This window comes from Calidris pugnax, unplaced genomic scaffold (genome assembly GCF_001431845.1).
Source record: "Calidris pugnax isolate Ruff unplaced genomic scaffold, ASM143184v1 scaffold32, whole genome shotgun sequence".
In the NCBI taxonomy this organism is placed as follows: Eukaryota; Metazoa; Chordata; class Aves; order Charadriiformes; family Scolopacidae; genus Calidris; species Calidris pugnax.
Genome location: NW_015090783.1, coordinates 1,586,190 through 1,607,107, shown reverse-complemented (window position 1 = coordinate 1,607,107; position 20,918 = coordinate 1,586,190). Strand labels below are relative to the sequence as shown.

The following is a 20,918-nucleotide window of genomic DNA, read 5'->3' as shown; positions in this document are numbered from 1 at the left end:
TCACGCTGATCTTACACTCTTCCTACGGCATCTACAACAGCAGCCAACAGCAGGTAGGTTACTGAGCGCCACGGATCTTTGTCCTGATCTAGTACAACTTCTCTTGTGCTCCTACACTATCAATGTTTGTTATTGCTTTTTGTTGCTTCTTCAGACTGATGAGGGTTTTGTGCCAACAGTGCTGTAAATCAGCTTTCTTTAGTCTTTATGCTAGATGATGCTCACTAGCAACATCCTCACCCTCATCACTCCAGCCGCACCACCCTTGCCTTTCTCTCTCACACATTGCAACTCCTTTTCCCCACATCAAACTCTATTGTCACATTTCAAGCACTTACAGTCTTTCACTGTTTAGCTTCCCTCTACCTATCACATCTACTAGTTTATCAAGCTGTCAACCTCCACCTTCACTTTGCCAGTGACAGCAACCTCAATGGCTCTGAGTTTGCTTCTTTATCAGGCATCTCCTTCCTTTCTACCAGGCCATCCCCCACACGGGAAAAGCTCCATGTCAAAATCTGTTGAATTGCTACTTCTCTAAAATCCCTCTTTGAAACCTACCATCTGGCATTTCATGATGCAAGTAGTGAACTGCAGGAATACACTGTTTTTTCTACTAAATTCTGTTAGTCATGTTGCTACCTTATCCTATAAACCACCTCTGCCTTGCTTTGTTTACTTACTGCATTTTTTTTTTTCAGCATCTGGAGTGTGCCTGTTCTAAGAAAGGGATCCCTTTCTTTACTTCTTACCTTGTACAATCCATGAACCCTAAAGCCCTAAATCATGATTCAGTTTCTCAGCTCTAGCATATTATACATAATGTTATTTAAGAGACTAACCACTTGGGAAGCAAGTTGCCTGGGTCCTATTTTCTGCCCTGCCACTGGCTTATGGTGCGACCTTTGGCCAGTCACTTAGGACATTTCCAAATGCATATGTGAAATTTGGCACTCTTGTCCATATCTAGTTACCCTGACAAGCAGCTTACTTTTTTTTTTCAGAAGGATAGAGTATCTTTAGCTTCCGCTGAAATCAATGGTGCTGAGCATACCACAGGACCAGGCATCCCCATGATGCCTGCCACAGAGGCTCCTCTATTTACGGAGAGCTTTACCTTCCACAATGTTTTTTACAGAATGAGAGTAAGTCACTTTCTGACTCCACACTCCTTTGTATATGTTATGTATGTATATGTTAGTACCAATCTATTTTAGACATTACAGTTTCAAAATAGTTCTGAGTGATTTGCAAAACATTCAACAGCAGAGCCTGGGATGCCACCAGCATTAGGTCTGCCCAATAGAAAATGCCTTTAAAACAGAAAGAGCAATGAAGGGTTCCCAGAGTTACATGATGATCATCAGCCACACATAGGTCAATAGCTATTATATCATTAACAGTAACACCTATTTCAGTTGTACCAATTCCTATGAAACTTACTGTGCACAAGTAGTTTCCTTTTCCAATCATCACATAAAAACAGCTTCAAGACGATATTCAAACAGAAGAAACAGTAAGGCGAGTTATACTATCACAACTGGCCCAAAAACTAGACCCAAGGCAGGCAGAAGCAAGACAAACTGCTCTTGAGTTTGGTCCCTCTGAACCCAGCCCACAGAAGTACCTTGACTATACTGCGCGAACCGCGTGACAGATCTGTGTCCTGGGAAGTGATTTCTTTAGGTAACACTTTTGGAGAATTTACTATTTAAGGTCAGCCTGCCATTTTCAAAACAGAGTGGCTCAAAACTGAAAAATAAAAATGCACTTTTCAAAGGAATTTGATTAAAGATTGTATTCAGCAAACTGTAGATTCTTTCTCAATTAAAAATATTTAGAATGTGTTCGGAACTTCTAAATATTCATATTTAGAACAGAATATTCCTCTCTTAAAGACTGTAACCACAGGCATTAAGGACACGGAGTATCCACAAAGTTCTCAAATACAAAATTGGTCTCCTTAAAAGCTCGTACAGTCCATCAGTAGATATTACACAGCTCAAGCAGGTCAGTCACACCACCCCCCGCTTCCTGCTCAGTGAAAAATAAATAAATCATTATTTCCTCTCCTACCAGCTTTAGAGTTCAAAAGGAGTTAATCAAGGAGGAGTAGAGCTTTTTTAACGGTTTTTAAAGACTTGAACAAACTTACTTTTTCACTTTGGGGTATTTCATCTCTGAAATAGCATTGGTAGCATCCGTCTGGCTCTCCTTCAAATGCTGGGGCCACATATTATCCACCCAGTCGACTAAGTCCACCTGAAAGTCCCACCAAAATCAACTGTTAATCACTGAACACATGGTAAGATACACTCCTGTTGGCTAAAACTCTAACAGTAACAGCAGCAGATGCTCACAGACAGCAAGAACTTTGCTGCTCAGCAAAAGTCCTACAGACCCCACCGGTAAGGTGCAGCACTTCATCACCACAACTCCACCCTTTGCAACCCAGAGCAGGGGGAGTTTTGCAGCCAATTTAACTGGGTGTAAATTCTGACCCATGGGCACCTGTGAGCACCTTCTCTCGCACCATCACCTGCTCTCTGTCTTCAAATGCATTTTTGAGGCAATAGCCTGGAAACTGCATATATGAACATTAAAATACTAACATAGAAGAGATTGTATTCTGCCAATAACTTACATTTCAAGGAACATTAACACCATTGTTCTGGCCAAGTTCTGGTTTGAGTAATTACGTTATCGCTTATTGTGCATTTCCTTCGTTGTTTTCCTTGGGTATAAATTCACCAAAGTTCTTGTCCAAAAGCCAAACTTTTAGGAAGTGTGAGCAGGAGAAAACAGCAACAACCAAGCAACTGGAAACATACTGCCAGCAAGGTGAAGTGTGAGCAGGAGAAAACAGCAACAACCGAGCAATTGGAAATATACTGCCAGCAAGGTGAGGAGGAGATGGAAACTGAAGATTGTTCAGGGACATTGAAACACAGCTCCTGTGCCAGGTGCCAGAGCACGAACTGCAATCTGTCCATCACAGCCACAGCAAGGACAAGCCTGTGACTCACTTTTTGGGTCTGTTTTATGGTGGAGGCTGTGCTAGCTCTCCAGAACACTCCCTCCTGGTTATGCAAGTGGATCACATGTGCCAGGTTTCAAAACAAGGGAAAACACCAGTCGGCTTGGGAAGTCCACCAAGGCAGGCTGTAGTGCTGGGTTTGGCCACAGTGTGGCTGCACATCCCGACCCACCTCCAAAAATCGTCACGTGTGAATGAACCTCCATTTATGGGCCACTAAGGACTGCAAGACTTATCCTAGGCCTTGGTGACAATGCTGTTCTCCAACTGTGTGCAGCAAGAATGGAGAAGTCCCACTCAGTCATGGTTAGCTCCCCACTTAGCGCTTGACAGCTCTTGTCCCACCCAAAAGTGCTATCCCTATGAGTCAACTCAACTGTTTGTCTTCCCAGAGGATTTTCATAGTAGGGCAATTAGCACAGGAAGTTCTTGCAGATTGGGGCTGACCCTTATCTATTTCTCCATCACCACCAGGTACTGTTGATAACACACCCTTTGAGAAGAGGCAAAGGGAGACAATGCAGCCAGTAGAATAGTACCAATTCCATTAATATCACAGTTGTATGTGAGAACAAAACTGATGTTACTGCCCTGATTCTGGAATAATTCCCACATCCTGATACTACAATTTACAGTCTTTACACAACTGGGAACATGAATCAACTATTTCTTTCTTACATGAGCTCAAAGAGCTCTGTAGAATTCCATGGATCCACTTACACAAATATAGTATTCAACTAGTAACTCACTTTACGTACTGGACTTTCTCTGAGTCCCCAGCACCTTCTCATCTATTCCCAAGTACTTAATGGGAATGTAAATCTCTCAGAGATTTAAATATTACTGGTTTTACAAACAATTCTGTCCATATTAAACAAAATGTAAATCTCTCAGAGATTTAAATATTACCAGTTTTACAAACAATTGTGTGCTCAGTCCATATTAAACAGATATGGAGTATTCATTTACACATGGTAACAGGTACCTAATTGCATTTTTCAGTCCTAAACACTCAGGAAATCTGCACAGATGTTTTAAAAGCTCATTGAGCATGATGTGCTTAGGAAAACTGGGATCAACTGAACACCAGAAACTCCCCAGAGCACTTCCAAACTGCCCACTAGTGTCTGAATGACAGCAAAAACCTGCACAAACTTCTAAATATGTGCTTAATATTCAATGCGATATGTACGTAACAGAACACAAAAGCCTATTTAAAAATTACTTCTGCAAATCAGCAATTAGAGCCGCTATCTATTTTTGACCTGTTCAGGCAGAAGTGTGGTGTTTATATTGTCTGCATAGGCAAGAGATGTCCCCAGTGAAAAAACTGCTGGTATAACTAGAATAGCATTTAGAAATAAGAAGGAGAAAAGCATCTGAAAGCAAAACATCATAGAGCTATAGTTTCACACCCAGCAGTGCCACGAGCAGATACAGAGGGAATAAGCAGCACATGCTTTCTACGTTGGGAAGTCCCTTTGTTCCCTGATCAACCAGGACTGATGACCAAAGTGTGTGCCGAGTGTCCCGAGGAGATACTCTGAAACCTCCAATGCTGCTTCCTCCATCACTGTGTATTACTGAGTTGATGCATTAATCCTCACCCACACGTGGCCACATTTTAGTGATAAATGAAATAATCTTTATTAACAAGATCATGGTTTCACTGCTGGTAACTCCATTGGGAAACAAAATCCCCAAAGCCCTTTACCTTTAAAAAATGGGTACAAATCTATCCCCTTCCTCTGACACTGACAATTCTGACACAGCAGTAATGATCTTGATTTAATTACATATAGATTTCAATATTTAATGCATGTGTTTTCAACTTTTTTGCTTTGGAGTTCCTTGAACATTTTTTAGTTAATAGGGGAGTTCATGTATAAAGAATTTAATTTTCTTGATAATAGCTTTAAAATTCCTCCTCCTCTAAGGAGGAAAAACAATAGACGGGTATTTAATTTTGGATGGAATTTCCCTTAAATATCTTGAGAGGAATTGGTTATCTGTGCAAACTGCATGATTAAGAGCTCATCAGGTACCTAATTGCTATAAATTAAGTTCCACCATCAAGGAACTTTCCACCTAGGTAAAAATGAGATCTTAACACTAAATGGACAGGAGTTGCAGGTGCTTCCCATCACCTTGTTTAAACTCCATGTTTTATTTCTTACAAAGCAACTGGTGACTGGGAAGAAGCTGAAAATAAACACCATCACCCCAGGATCCCTTACCACATTGGGACGCTTGACAATGTTCTCCAGCTTAGTGTGACTGAACTCCAGGCTGATGACATTGTAGAGTTTTTCACGCTGGGCCTCTGGTGTCTCATAGTATCTCACAAATTGAGACATGCTCATTTCAACACCTTTCTGCGTGTTCACATCCATCACATCCACTATCCGTCGGCTTCCTGCAAACACAGAGACACTTTCAAAATGTGTGCCTTTGCTTTATTTATGAGATATATATATTACCTTATATATATATGTGTATAAATTCTCAACTACTGCAGGGAAACTGTTACTAGAGGATGAGAGACCAGCATCAGTCCCTCCACAGGTCCTGAGCAGCTTCAACAGTGAGCAGGGAACTACCTTGGAAGTGGACTTTGTGCCTAGTATGACACTGCACAAGTCACTTGGTGTCTCTCTGCTTCAGAGAGACCGAGAGTTTCCTCCTTTACATGAATTGACGTGAGCAGAAGTACATTAAAAACTACGAAGAAGCGATATAATATGGTAGCAGGGGGCCTGCAAGACAAATAGCTCTCCAATCATACTCTGCAATTTTCTAAACATCCATATGCCTCTCAAGATGCTTTTGCTCATGCACAAAAATTATCCATAAAGAGCAAACTGCCTTGCATCACTGGATGCTATAAACTGCCGAACACCTTATATGGATTGCTGAGCATTCTCCATTCCAGTCATCGTCAGTGGGGATGAAAGCACTAAATGCTGTAGAAGAGTGAGCCCCCACTTTGGATCTCTCAACAAAACCTACAGGACGTACTTTGAGCTTCTCAAGTGGCAGACATACAAGTCTCATTAGCACCAGAATGTTGAACAGCAGTTTTAGTCGAGCCTTCAGCTTTACACAGATTAATCCACAATCTTCTCTTTGGCCAACTGGAAGGTTTCACCTCTCCCAGTAATTTCATCATCCTAATTAGCAGTTCATTTGTGTGTGAGCGAACAGGAGCCCATGAGAGACATGCCTCATTTCCAGGAGAGAAGGATTCCAGCAAACAAACTCACAATGCTTCCAAAAAATCACTCCAAACCCATTTTCGCTACCGAAGAAATAACTCAAAATAAATTGCATTAAACCAAAATGTAGGGCCCGATATATTCCATCAGAGGGAATTATTAATAATTACAGCACCTGGCCTATTGTGTGCTTGGGAGCTGTATTTCAGCAAGAATGATAGTTTGGATTGCATCACTCCATTAAAAACATCCTTAGCCACTGATAGCAATGACAGTGACAGATGCGATAATGATTCTGGAAAGGAACTGAAGACCATAAAGCTTTGTAATCAAAAAGAAAAATTTATACAGTGTAAATCTGAAATAGTCCCACTGGCCTGTCAGTCAAACTCTGCACTACAAGGCCAGTCAACAGGATTTCATCCTTCCTCTGAGCTGGGGACTGTCCGTAGTGTTGCCACCTTGAGGCAGGACAGGGAGAAAGTTTAGATATATGTGTAACAGCACAAGAGTCCTTAAATTTGGTATTTGCATGTTTGAAACAAAATACATAATACTTTTGGGTTGGGGTGTTTTGTTGTTATTTGTTTTTTAACTGTTAACTATCTAGAGGGAAAGTCTTTTTTCGACTCAAGAGGTTAGCAACTGGGATGAAGTCCTATTAAACAGCCCCTGAATAAAAGGCAACCTGATTTCTGGCCTCCAGTGCCTGGGGATTAAAGCAGTGGCTACAGCCCAGAGGGGTTAAGAAGTCAGATACCAAAAAATTATATTTGAAGGACTGCATGGCAGCATCTAGGATCTGCCATATTATGGTCTAGGTTTGACCTCAGCTTTGCTGGAAGCAACCTTCTATGGCCTCTCGATTATCCTTTCTGAGAAAAAAAAAATCAGCAATTACCTGATGAATCAAAAATACAAGGTCCAGTTCAATAGCAGTTTTGTTAAATGTACATGATTATCAATTACGGGCAGAAGAGCTAAGATTTGAATTGATAGTCTCTTGACTTCCAAATTAAAGAGTAATTTGAGGGGATGTTTTTCTCTTAAACCACAGTACTATCAAACAAGCCAATACATAATGATTCCTGAAGTACCGCTCGCAAAATTTGAGACGTATAATTACAGGTTAACAGCCTCGTGCTCGCTGCCCACTTCCGAGCGGTTCTGGCTTACTGCCAGCTTCAGCTCTTCTTTCCTGAAAAGATTATCGGCTCTTCCTTCTATTTCCTGCCCCTAGGAGAAGGTTAAAAAAATATCATCCAGGAGGGGAGACAGGTAAAGAGCAAGGGAAAGACACACACAGAGGCTCCAAAAAGCGGTGGCCGGCTGAGAGATCTCAGGTCAGGCTGCATTGCTGAACATTTCCAACATGTGTTCTACTTGATGTACCATTTCTGTTAACCATTTCCTAGATATCCTCCTGCCACACTCTCACCCCGTCATCCAAGAAGGAACCCCGCTCAGTGAAGCCCGATGCAGCCCCCCGAGTCCCAGCAGGTCCCCAGCAACCCTGGCAGCCTCTTGCCCTCATACAGGCCATATTCCTCGCTTCCAGCTCATCGCTCGCTGTGTGTGGAGTAATGTATACCTTCATCTCTAACTGGCAAAAGGCATCTCTTACTGCTTACAGGGGAAGCCTCAGTGCACCACGGATCACCTCACCCTCATTCCCAGGGCTTTTTCCAACACAGCTCTTGACCGGAGAATGCCCGGACGGTGCAGGATTAAGAGGTGTTGTTTCCTCTTCCGCAGTAGATATGACTCAGAGGCAAAGTGGTGATGCCAGGGTTCACTGGAAGGGATTTTACAGCCTAAAGAAGAAACATCATCTTCCTCTACTGCTGCTTACTCATCAAGCACAAGTGAATCCCCAAAGGATCACAAAGACAGTAACTAAGAAACAAGCTAGCGCCATCTTTGACAAGAGGAGCAGACAAAAGCCTGGAGGAGAGGGAAGAACCAGTTGCAGAGATGTAAGCTGGAAAATCAAATTAATCAGGAAGAGCTACTTTAGAGCTACACTTCATTTGAAACCTTAAAAAACCCCAAGTTAATCCAGCCTATATATTAGTAAAATCCACAGTAAAACTAAGGGGGAGAATAGCATGTATATTATCTGTTCCCTTTATTCAGAGGCCTAGTGACCAAGATGCTGTAAAGGTTTTAACAGGTAAAATCCTATAACACTGCTATATGCTGCAATATCACATTTTTTTGCACATTGAAGTCCCTGCCTCCCACTGCCCACCCTGTACAAGTCGGTTTGGTGCGAAGATTTGCTCCTCTCTGTTCTGGGATTCTCAGCAAAAATATTTTGAGAGCAAGAGGGATGCAAACCTTGTCCTCTAGTCAGAAAGAGAACTGCGCTTCATGAGTGCAAGTTACACAGGCACCTTCCCTGCATCAGCAAATGATTTCATAAATCACAGCTTTACCAAGTCCACCCCAGAGAGAGACTTCAGGAGTGACAGGCTCCAGCTCTGAAGTCATTCAGCAAAGGTCTCATCAGTCTCCCCTGCAGAATTTGCACCCACACTTTGCTTCATGTATAGAATATTGTAACGATTTGTGAGAGAGGGAACAGTGAATGGAAAATTCTGGGACTGTAATTATCTCCCCTGGGGTCCAACTGTTGCCGTTTTCCATTTCTAAAAAGGTGAAGCACCTTCCCCTGTCTTGACCTGAAACAGCTTCAGGCTTGTGTTATCCAGGCTGCCAGACTCCAGTCTTCAAAATAGCCCATCCTTTCCCCTGACATGCATTTAGTATTGATACTGGGAGCAGTGGAAGCAAGAGGCGGTCCATAATCAAAGCAAACATGAACCACACAGTAGAAAACAAGAAATGCACAGGAGGTGTGAATCAGAGGTGAAAATTACACCAGTGTTTTCTAAACTGCTGTCCCTTCCCCAGGGGCACCACCGGCAGGAAAAGGTGCAACTCTCCCACTGCAGAGGAGGGTTCTGTAAGAGTAATTATCAAGGCTGCCCATTAAGAGCATAAAGCTAGCTTGGGGAATTATTTTAACCCTTTGTGACTGAAGTAATGTCTATGCCCAAGGTACATTATGGTGCCTACAACCAGATGCCAACCTCAAATGCAGAGGGATGAGCCTTGCTGGTCTTGTCTAATCTTTATGCTTCTTACAGGAAAAAAAAATCCTTGGTTTGTAAAGGAGGATTTTTGGCAGAGCCTTAGGAAATCTGTTAGCTTCACTAGCAGGTTAATTGTACCTAAAGACTGAGGCTTTGACTTGCATCCCAGTTAATCCCTCCGGAGCTCCCAGAGCTGGAAAGCACGTATTCTTCTGCTACCCCCAGGAGACTCTTCCGATATCCCATACTAACTGGGAGGGCTGTGAATCGGAGCAGAAAGTCCTTGCTCAAGTGGAGCTATTCACGACATTCCCTGCATTTCAGAGCCAGGGTAAGAACAACTTAAGTGAAGAGAGACGCGCACCAATACCATCGCTCCCAGATCCAGCAGAGGGCACAGAAGAACAATAGGAAATCAGAGTCCAGCTCGGACAACTTGCACACATCTCCCCCACACGCCTCCCAGTTGGTTTTCTCACCCAGCACAGCCTGGTCCACCATGAAGCGAGGATGCCCGAGCCACCCAGCTCCCCTTTGCCATGCTCTGCCCTTCCTCTGTACCCCCCCTCGCCCAGGTATCTGCCCTCCCAGCTCCCCAGCACACGCCACGCTGGCTGCAGAGCAGGAGCCTTTTCTGTGGGGTTAAATTCTTTCCTCCTTACAGACAGGTAAAGCCAGGAGTACCTGACATGCACCTTCCCCTTCCTTCCCCTCTTTTGTGTCTGCAGCTTTATCATTTGGTATAAAACTGGCAAATTGCAATAACCAATGTTATTAGGGGTTTTTTCACACAACAAAAGGTAAGGTATTTAGAGCATGTTCACAGGAAAAGCTCAAGCCAGCAAAAACTCTTAAGGCTTAATGCTACAGGATAAGACTAAAGAAAGAGGCTCGGGGCAAATACTGTGTTTTAGTGGCATTATGTAGAATCAATTAGTATCCTTGCACCCACCCAAAACACAAACTGTAATTTTCAGTAATTCTTTGAAACTTCAGCCAGAGGAAACCACAAGGGAAAAAAAAACAAAAAACATATACAAAGAAACATTTTACTTTTAATTTCTATACAGTGTCCAAATGCATTAACCTATAGGATAAATATACTCCAGGTAACTGAAAAGACAGAACTGCCATGCAAAGAACAACTACAGAAAGGAAAATAATTCAAGTGCTAAGGAAAGCGGGAAGGAATATAACTTTGTTGAAAATCTTACATTTTATTTATCTATCAAATCTATTTTAAGAGTATTGATCATATCCTAAAATGATTCATGATAAAATGTATTTAAACATAGGAAATGTAGGAAAATTATATAAAAATACATAATTTAATGTTAATAGCATTTTATAACATATTCTACATTATCAAGAGCATCTTTGCATACTAAGAGTCCTACAGAAATTCAATTATTTCTTTAAGTGACATGTTAAGCTGGCAATAGCAGAGTTCTTTATTTTCCTAAAGACGAGTACAAAGGAGCATTGATTGGATCAGTGCAATCTATTCTCCTTTTCTTTTTAGGAAAGCTGCCTGTGACGCAGAACCACACCCCAACAAGGAAAGGACAATTTAGCTTCTTATGGCCTTATTTACATTGTAAATTCCAAGCTCTACTGTGTTGTGATGTGCTCCCCCAGTAATATTAACGGTGGGAAGCTGGAGGGATGGAGCACACCTCACCATCAAGGAGAGGTTTTGGGAGATGGCTGTGATGATTCAAAAGCTTCTCAAAGGTCTCACCTCCCCTGTCCTGGCTCTGCAACCCTGACCTTCTCCTGCTTTGACTCCTCCAACCCTGGGGCAAGCCAAAGGAGATTGTTAAGATATCGGGAAAATATTTTCCTGTTTCTTATATCAGCAATGCTGCAGCTCTCCTTGGGTCTAGACTGATATTTAAAGGTGTCCCATCAAAGGGTTGGCAACACCACAGCACATCTAGTATCCACGCTTTAATGAGGACGTCTTAAGATGTATATAGCTGTGATTACATCAGACCTCCATAACATGCTGATATTAATATATATATATATTTTTAGGTAAAGGCATAGCTACACTCGAAGGTCATTTTGGACTAAGGTAAATTATGACACTAAACCAGAACAAGTACCATGAAATATTTAGGATTTTGGGTGTTATCCCTCCAGAATAACACAGCTTTTTTCTAGTTTGGATGAACTAAAGCAGAAGATGCTTATTTCAGAAAAAACAGTGTGACTATGGGGAGTTATTGTAAAATAGCCGTTCTGGTTAATTTTCTCATGGGGACAACTAATTTTTAAATGCAGTTGTAGGCAGAGGCTTTGAGATGACCGCAACCACATCAACACATCAGTTCAATTTCACTTTCATGTTTTGACGTCATGGAAATACATTGAGAGGTTGAATTTTTATTATAACGTTCATCCAAAGCGGATTTACTGCTGTTTATATCTGGACACGAACAAAACTGTTTTTAGCAAAACTGTTCCAGTTTAACTAATTTTTTTTTTTAAGAGTTTGACTGTGTTAGGCGAAGGACAAACTTAAAGAGAGCTCAAACAGGAAGCTCAGCTCTAAAAATAGAAATGGCTCTACTTCCAAAATGGCAAGTCAGCGGACATGCTAAACATAGGCAAGGGACTGTTATAATATTTCATTTTTATTTCTAAGAGCCAAAAAAAGCATAAAGAGGGAGCATCAAATACCTTATTTTTATTTATTTTACTGCACAGAAGCCCTAATTATTGGTCAAGGCTCACTCATCAGGCTCTCTTCTGATGCACAGCTTCCCAGTGGAAACTCACGCTAGAGGTAGAAGCCTACATCCATCATGTTTTACCCAGCACTGGTTAGTGCTGACAGTTAAACCACCATTAAAAAAAAAAATAGAAAAAAAAAAATATTCTTCCCTCTCTCTGCAAGGGAGGAAGACAGCGAGTTTTCTGCCAGTTCAACTTTCTGAACCACCTCACTGCAAGAAGGAGCAAAGCCCGTGCCAGCACACAGGAAAAGGACGGGAGAGCAATGCCAGGAGCAGGGAGAGAAGGAAGAGAATGAACAGGACACCAATTTAGACTTGCTTAATTGGTATGGCAAAAAAACAAGTTGTTAGATACAGTGGGTAGCACAAAGAATAGAGACACTATACCAGGGCACATAATAGGCAGCAATAGCAAAAACTAGATGCCAGTTTAGATGACAAAAAGATGGCCGGGCACCAGAGCATGGTACTGGAATTAGAGGGACAAGTTTCTATTTCCAGTCTATAAGGACCACTGGGTAAGTTTTAACTTCTCTCTGCCCCAGGTCCTGGTTTCATGATACAAACTGTTCACCAGTACTCAAGAAACTGATGAAGCTTAAATAATTTTTTTAAGCGGGGTCAGCTCCCTGCCTCCTTCACAGCACAGTTCCACAAACACCAGGGCGAGGGACGTGCACCGACCGAGCACCAACGCTGGCGGCCTCTGTGGGAAATCACACGGTGACACCGAGCCACAGCCCCGGCGTCACCCTCTGATAGTACAGGCTGGAGCTTTTCTTCTTAAACAATAAGCTATTTAAGAGGCACAAACCCAGTGTGCGTTATGTGAAGCAATGTCCTCTGAAGGTCTGCGTCACGCCACTTTAACAGAGAGAGATTTCTATTTTATATGTGCACTGCTGCACCTTAGTACTGGTGGATGCCAAAGTCCCAAAGGGTTCCTTCAGAGCTGCTACAAACTACTTCAATTTTCAGCAAATTAGGTAGAGCCCTCAGACTGCAGGAAAATCACTAATGTAACCTTCACTTGAAAAAAAAAAATCCATTCAGAAACTCTGAAGTCTAGTTTCTAATTTTAATTCTGCCCAGGAGAGAATGCAGCACAGCTCCACAATTTCATAATCCTTCCTAGACCTGAGCAAACAGGGAGCAGAGAGAGGAACAGTTCAGAAATCACATTATGTTGTATGATCAACAGAGACAACGCTGGTGTCCCACAAAGAACTAATAGATCCCATGATAAACAAACAAAAACCCACCTGTCAAGTCCTACTGGTCCTGCTTACAGCAAAGTATGTTGATCTCTCTGTCGGTATTGGTTCAGGTTTGGTAAGAGTATCCTAATAGCACTTGCTCAAGTCTGGAAGGATTTATCTGTACTTTCTCACAAGCTACTATGAGATTAGGGAGCTGAACGAGTTCTGCACAGTACAGTACATCCCAGAATGAGGGATACAAACAAAACAGGAGAGGTCGCTCAAGGGAAAAGAAAGAAAAAAAGACAAAAGGATGAGCCACTACTGTACTTGGAAAAGAGAAACCTGCTAGACAGAATTGGAATGAACTGCTTCAGTAAAACAGCACTTTTTTTTTTTTTTTGCATTGTCCAGATGTTTCCTCTTTGTAGTTCTCACATTAAAAAGAAATGCAACAGCTAGCTCACACCAACAGTACAACATCCAAGCTCAGCCTCATCTTGCAAGGAGATATCCTTATCTCTTGTCATCAAAGTGCTCTTGGATCCCCTGTTCCTCTCAGAGACATGTACCATCTCTTGTGGATCTGAGTCCCTTGATGAATTTAGGGTATGACTTGCAGGATCCAGAGGCTGAGGTACCCTCAATCTGAATTCTCACAGGCTGAAAAATGTGTTCACAAGATATTTTTTATAAACCTACAAAGACATTGGCCTTCTAAACCGTGAGAACAATGAAGATGCTTTCATTAACTCAGTTTTGGTTAATACTCCAACAGTCCCACTTGCATGAAAAGGAAAAAGCAGGACCCAGAGAGCAAGCCAGGCACAGATCACACTGGGGGCACAAAAACCCCCATGAGCAACACGAGGAGAAATCTTACTATGAATGTAAACATTCCATACGAGTACCTTCCCTCCCATGAAGTGTTGACTCCTCTCCCCTAGAAGAGCCTGGTCCACTGAATTTTGAAAAATGCATAATTTGGACACTAGGAACAGAGCAAAGACCTCACTGCTTCCTCCTTATCCCTCCACACAAGATTCTTGAAGATACAGCAGCTACTGACTCAGCTCTTCTAAACGTGGCACTCCCATTCACAGGACAAATCCCCACACAGGGGGAGAACCATACGTCTTAATCAAGACTTAGATGCAAGTCTGAGGGTAGACTTTTGCTCTTCCTTTGAAGAGCCTGTCTAATTTTGGGAAGCACTCCTTACAACAAAGTTTCTCTAATGAGCCTCCCTCCTAACTCCTCTCAGTCTCCAATTTCAGAACTTCCTTGAAACAAATGGAGCGTTGCTCTATAGAAAAAGCAACACTAGGTCCCTATTCAGCAGAAATGATGGAAAGTTTTCTGAACTGCAGTGTGTGGCTGCTTTGTCCTTCTTTTGTATCTGCACGGCTAATTTTCTTTCATGGGATGGAGAACTGTACATTGATTAAGACAAAATTTCCCCTACTTGCCCACAGACCACACTACGAGCCTCTCGACTGGCTTTGTAGTTCGATGTGAATTCAACCATGATACGATTTTCAGAGCAGATCAATTTGAGAGGGGGAGCAAACACGTGGGAGGAATGAACCAAAAAAATCACTAGGAAGTAGTTACTCCCAGGCAGTTATCTGGTTTGCATTCAGCTTTTTGGAGCAGCTACTAACAAAAAACTGAACACATTTGCACAGCCAACTCGGGAGCTATTGTGCTAACGCACCAGAAGAAATGTATGCTAATGTAAAAGAAATGTTTTACATGGTCTCTGCCCTCCCTCTTGCCTTTACCTACCTGATCTACAGTCACCACCACCACAATTTTCTCTTCTTTGGAGACACCACTCATGATTCTTGATTCAGTGCTAAATGAAATTTATACATATGTATATGTATACATCTATAAATGTGAGTGTGGTTTTTAATATATACATAAATCACATTTTATAAACCCAGAATAATCATTACCTACATTGTTTGCATCTCTGTCCATTCCCCTTTCATTATCACCTACTTCCAGAAGCAGGGATTAGGGGGTTCTTGTCGTTCTGTGAAATACCTGGCATATATATTCTCATTTTAGTTGGAGATTCTGGTGACTATAGCAGCATATGCATTTAACAGAACAAAAATGGCTAGATGAAAGATACAGAGCCTCACGTAGCTTATGGCTGCTACATACACTTGACCGGCAGTAATCCTTTCTGTCCCAACTGAATTTAAATTATTTAAAACAGTCTGCTTACATTAACTAGTAAGGAAATTTGTTCCACCCCATCGCAGTCCCCTGCGCAGAAGAGACCACAGCTCACCACATCCAGTACATCATTTACAGTTTACAGGAAAACTAGAAACTGAGACTCCCCAAATTCTGTTTCCAGCACTGCACTGAACCAGGCACCTGAGCAGTTCATGTCACCTTTCAGCCCAGTTTCCACCTGGGAGAAGGCAGCCACACTATTTACTGTGCACCATTACACTATGGAATTGCAGTTAATCCTACAAAGTAATTGCATTGAGCAAAATGTTGTGATGCCAAACTTCAGAAAACTTACTTAGCACTCTCCCCTATCTGTCCTGTGGAAAAAAACACTTAACAGGCAGTGAAATACTGCTCTGCCACTGATGTTAAAGAAAGCTTGGTTGCTCACTTTACTGTGGTATGATGAAGTCCTTAACATCTTACCCATCTAGTGAATAAACCATGAGCAGATGCATTACAGCACACAGCAATTCCTCCAGAACCAGTACTTGTCAGCAGCACAAGGGAAGGCTGACCTGCACTTGCAGGGCCCAAAACCCACTATTTATAGGGCTTTTCTCTTGCAAACATCTGAGTTTTAATGATGCAATTTATTCTATTATCTATCTCCACTGACACCATGATTATAAACTCATAGTCAAGGCAGAGCCCTTCACACACATTTCTTTAAACACTCAATTTGCAACTGAATTTTTTGGCTCAGTTCCTGTTCTTTTCGTGTTTCTAATGAGAAGGCAAAACCCAGCAGTAATCGGGTATCTCTTCAGCTATTCCCAGCACAGAAAGCAACAGGATATGTAAAGCCTTGGTTTTCCTTTCACCCTTTGTCTTGGAGATCAAAGCCTGCTGCCAGGTCTTTAAAGATTTGACAGAATCACAGAAATCAAATATTGAAATGATCTATTAGGCCCCATCTTGTGCATCATCTCCTTGGGCCAGATGAAGGTTGCTCTCTGCAACAGTTTTCGGAGCTTTGTCATGTTTGCTTTTTACTGCCATATCTCAATGCACAAATTTTATCCCAATTAAAAGCTTTGCTGCTTTCAACTTTACTTGGATTCTTTATACAAGATGAAAACACCAAAGCCTTTCAACACAGTCTGTGAACACAGCAATGAATGAAGGGAACCAAACATTTTGTATCTGTGTAAGCATTATGGCCCAGTCCAGTCTACAGCATCAGATTTTAATAGCAAAATACGTAACTGATGATACATTCTTCACTGCTCCTACACTTGTTTTTTTTTAATTCTATAAATAAACCCTTTAGTTAAATAAAATCAATCAGTGAGTTTATGTCAGTTGTTGGACCACCCCATGAATAGCATAAGTCCTGTACTTGCACTGTTCCCACTGATACAATGCCCGGCTGGGCACGGTGAATTCCATACAACAATGCTGCTGATCCTACAGAAGTGACCGCTGTGGTCACAACTTTAACCTCTTCAGCCCAGGGATCACAATAACTGAAAGTCTCTTTTCTTCCTTACAATCCCTCAGCGTGTTTTGAAATCGCCCCTTTTGCCACTAGCCAGGATTGCAAGCTCAGCTTTGAGAGTGTAAGCACAGCCTGGCACACAGAGCTACACCAGCCCATAGAGAGAGGAAGCAAAGCACATCATGGACCCAGCAGCACCACTTCGGTTTATTTAATGGTTTACTTGGGTGTTAAGTGTAAAAGCTGAGACTCAATGGCGATAGAACGGCAGCCTGTGGCACGCAAACTGAAGAGAAGTCAGCTAAAGATAAAAAATAAAAGCAAATGCATGTAGATGAGCCATTACTGTTTAGATACAGACACCACACACTTGTCCAGGGACTCCACACCTACCCAGGGAACTCCTGGACATACTGTGACAACCCAGGAAGACAAAGGCAGCGCAGACATCAATTACAAGTCAAAGGGCGAGACACTGCAGATGCCACAGAAAAGCAGATACTCTTTTAAATTCAATCAGTGCTGACCCAAACCACTAAAAAAAAAAAAAAGTAATCAAAGAAAGAGAAAAGAGCTCAGATGGATGCATACATTCATGTATGCTTTTGTCTTTCTCTCTCCTTTATGTGTTTCATAGCTTCTAAAATGACTAAATGCTCCCTTCTTCAGATTGTATGATGTCCATGAAGCGTAATATAAAGACAAAAATCAAACAAATGAAAAAATGGAATGCTCTGGCTTTCTGACATCAAAGACTAAAGCAAATGATTACATTCAGTCCTTGAATTCAGGAGTAGCAAAGGCTAGAGATGGCCAATAGCGACCACAGAAGCCCTGGCTTTCAAACAGCTTGCTCAGCAAGGCAGTTACCTTTTTCCTTGCTCAGTCCTAGGTTAACCGTGGCAAGCGTACTTCATTTGTTCTTTAGTGTAATTAGCATAAAGCATTCACACAGGTAAGTATTTTCGGAGATTCAAGCAAACACATAAGGGAAAACGCACTTTTTCTTTTCCCCGTAAGTATTTTCGGAGATTCAAGCAAACACAAGGGAAAACGCACTTTTTCTTTTCCGCCCATCTGTGACAGACACCTCTTCATGCTGTGGCCCAGAAGCACAGGCAGAAGAGGCCAATACAAGAAGCTTGGAAAATATAAATTATTCTTGAGTACCCTTGAGATGCACCGTTTACTGGCTGGAAGACTGACTCTAGTTAGAGAGAAAAAGAAATGGACAATGGGGATAAGTTCTCTGAACTTCTGGGAGCCCTTAAGACAAGAGAGTAGGAGAAAATGAAAGAAAAAAAAAATACATAAACCAAGATACTATGCAAATCTAAAGACAAAAAGTTTTGGAATAAAACCAAGCCCCAATACTTAGCAGCTACTGCTGTGCACTTGGTTTTTAAGTACTCCATATGCATATACTAATTGCACCATCAATACACCAGCATGGCACGCCAAGAGTGAAAAATAAGGAGCCTTCAGAAATAACACTTATCAAACTTTTAGTGCAGATGTGGCAGATGTTTAAGGAGGTGTTAAGAGGGCCAATGACCCTCCTAAACAAATTTTAAATCAACTAACTGAGAGATGACAGTGACATTCTGTCCTTCAGAATCAGCAATCAAACCCACCTTAGACAATAAAATTACAAAGCTTAATAGTTATTAAATTACAACAGAAGGTTTTTTTTTTCTTTCAAGAGTTGTCTCAAGTTCCTAGGCACGCCAGTAATTCCTCTCCTTTTCTCTTCTTGTTTTTGGCTCACAGCCATTTCAGACATCAGACAAATTCCAACTGCTGAAATTAATCCACTAGCTTGGGTTTAAAAAGTATCCAGGATATCTTTTATACAGAGGTAGGAGTCTCGTAATAACCATTTTCCTACTGTGCAATTTAAAGTGTTTGTTCTCTAAAGTAGAGCAACTGTACAGGAAGAGTGTTTCATTCACACTCATTACACACAGGTGCACATTCATGCACACTAATTTGCTGGTCATAAACGTTACCAAACTAAATCACAGCTGGGATCTGCATTTTTTTTAAACAATGGAAACAAAACAAAACAAAAAAAATCCAACAAGCAATGTCAACGTTTCTTTGGAAGTCTGGCATCATACTGCAATAAACTAGACACCTAAGCCCAAGTAAACCCAAACAACCACCAAAAAACCCACCTTTTTTTTTTTTTCCTCCTTATTACTGCCATGGACTACAGTTTTTAAAGAGAAATCAAAAAAGTTAGGCTACCAATTGTCATTATTTTCTTGTCACTTATAAGTACCCAAACATGAGATGATACAACGGTCATGTTAGAAATAGAAAGTAAGATTTCAGAATAATTTGAGACCAAAGGCTCAGTAACTTCCTGTGGAATTTATGTGCTTTGGAAAAACTCAGCACCATCTCTTTAAAATGCTCTATAACAAATGTGTTTCTCCTGATTTAAAGAAGGAAAGAGAACAAATGCTAGGTTTAAATAGCACCAGCATACTATAATGATGAGCACTTAAACAAAAAACAAGTTTACACAGAACACAGCATTTTTCAAGCTATGTTCTCTCTCTATCAACTCCCACGCATATTCAGATGCAGAGAGTTATGATGATCCCATTTCACATTCACAAAACATCATTCCCCTCCCAGGTTCAGCAAGATGTTGAGTCAGTTTTGAAAACACTGTGCTTCACAAACGCAGATACCTGGAGATACCAGGCAAGATCTGAGGAGTCTGCTAAAGGATGCAGGGCCAACCACAGGAGATATTATAAAATGAGAATTTTAATCTGCTTCCTTTGAACATGAGATTGTGAGTGTAACACATATTAAGTTAAAACTAGGGAAAAAAAATATCAGCAATGATACGCAATAGGAAAATTGTTCACCAATGTTTCCTGAATCATTAGTGATAAATTAGAAACCAGGCATGGAGACAGGAATTGCCCCCATGTGCTCTCAGTGTCAATGTGGCTGTTAGATATAGCACAAATTCCACAGTGACCGAAGTAACTTCCCATAAGAATCATGATCTTTCAGGTATAATTTACAATCCATTTCTCAAATATTTTAGATCTTTTGAATCAAAGTTTCCACCTGTGATGCCAGAAGTCATCAACCGCATTAAAAAAAGACAGCAGGTGACAATGTTTTTACCAAATTAGAGGTCGAGTACAATGCCTCCAAAGGGAGTTTGTCCAAACACAACAAAAAAAGACCCATGACGTGCAGTATCTGGCCCACAGCATATACAGGGATTGCTGAACCAGCTGTGAGAAACGGTACACTTTTACATTAGAGTTAATCTCAAAGTTAATTATGATTGTTATTTCTGCTCCATTGTTTTATAGATCTAATTTTATTTATAAATATCCTCTGGCTTTACTGGCCATGTACACAGGAATCTCCACCCCTTAATACTTCAAGGGCCATCAATCTTGAGGAAATGCAACTCCCACACTTCAACTGTTATACAGGAAAAACAATGTTGTTATGCAACACTACGCTGTTCCAAAACATCTCAACGTCAGACCCTCAACTTCAGCAGTTTCATGGACAGAAATGGCAGTTTATCAGCTGCGAAACAAATTCACAGAAAATTGCAAACAGGGTCCAGATAATGATAAGGTTTATGCACGAGGCTCCTCTACAGCAAAAAGAGGTATTTTTGCTTAAAAATGCGCACACGCAGGTATTTAGGAAATCCATAAAATTTAGGACTTCTAAATACGCCCCTATTATTTCCTAATTTACCTGCAGATTGATCAATAGAAATGCTACCAAATAACACTTCTCTCACATTTTCTGCCAAAGTGGTTTGTTTGTTGTTTTTTTTTGTTTCCCAAGAAGTTATAAATGGTCATAAATTAAGCAACATTGCCAAGTTTTGTTTATGAAGGAAGGTTACCAGAGATAACCCCTCTCTCACAGATAACCC

The 20,918-nt window shown here is 41.3% G+C and overlaps 1 protein-coding gene across 2 annotated transcripts in view; it reads right to left on the bottom strand.

The window, feature by feature from the left end:
- Window positions 1–20,918, bottom strand: part of KDM2B (lysine (K)-specific demethylase 2B) — a 141,969-nt gene that overhangs the window by 82,888 nt on the left and 38,163 nt on the right. For both annotated transcript variants that reach the window (XM_014962588.1, XM_014962594.1), the window contains exons 5-6: window positions 5,275–5,453; window positions 2,156–2,262 (exon numbers count right to left, since the gene is read on the bottom strand). In XM_014962588.1, the coding sequence (XP_014818074.1) occupies window positions 2,156–2,262; window positions 5,275–5,453 (286 nt within the window). The remainder of the gene's footprint in view (window positions 1–2,155; window positions 2,263–5,274; window positions 5,454–20,918) is intronic.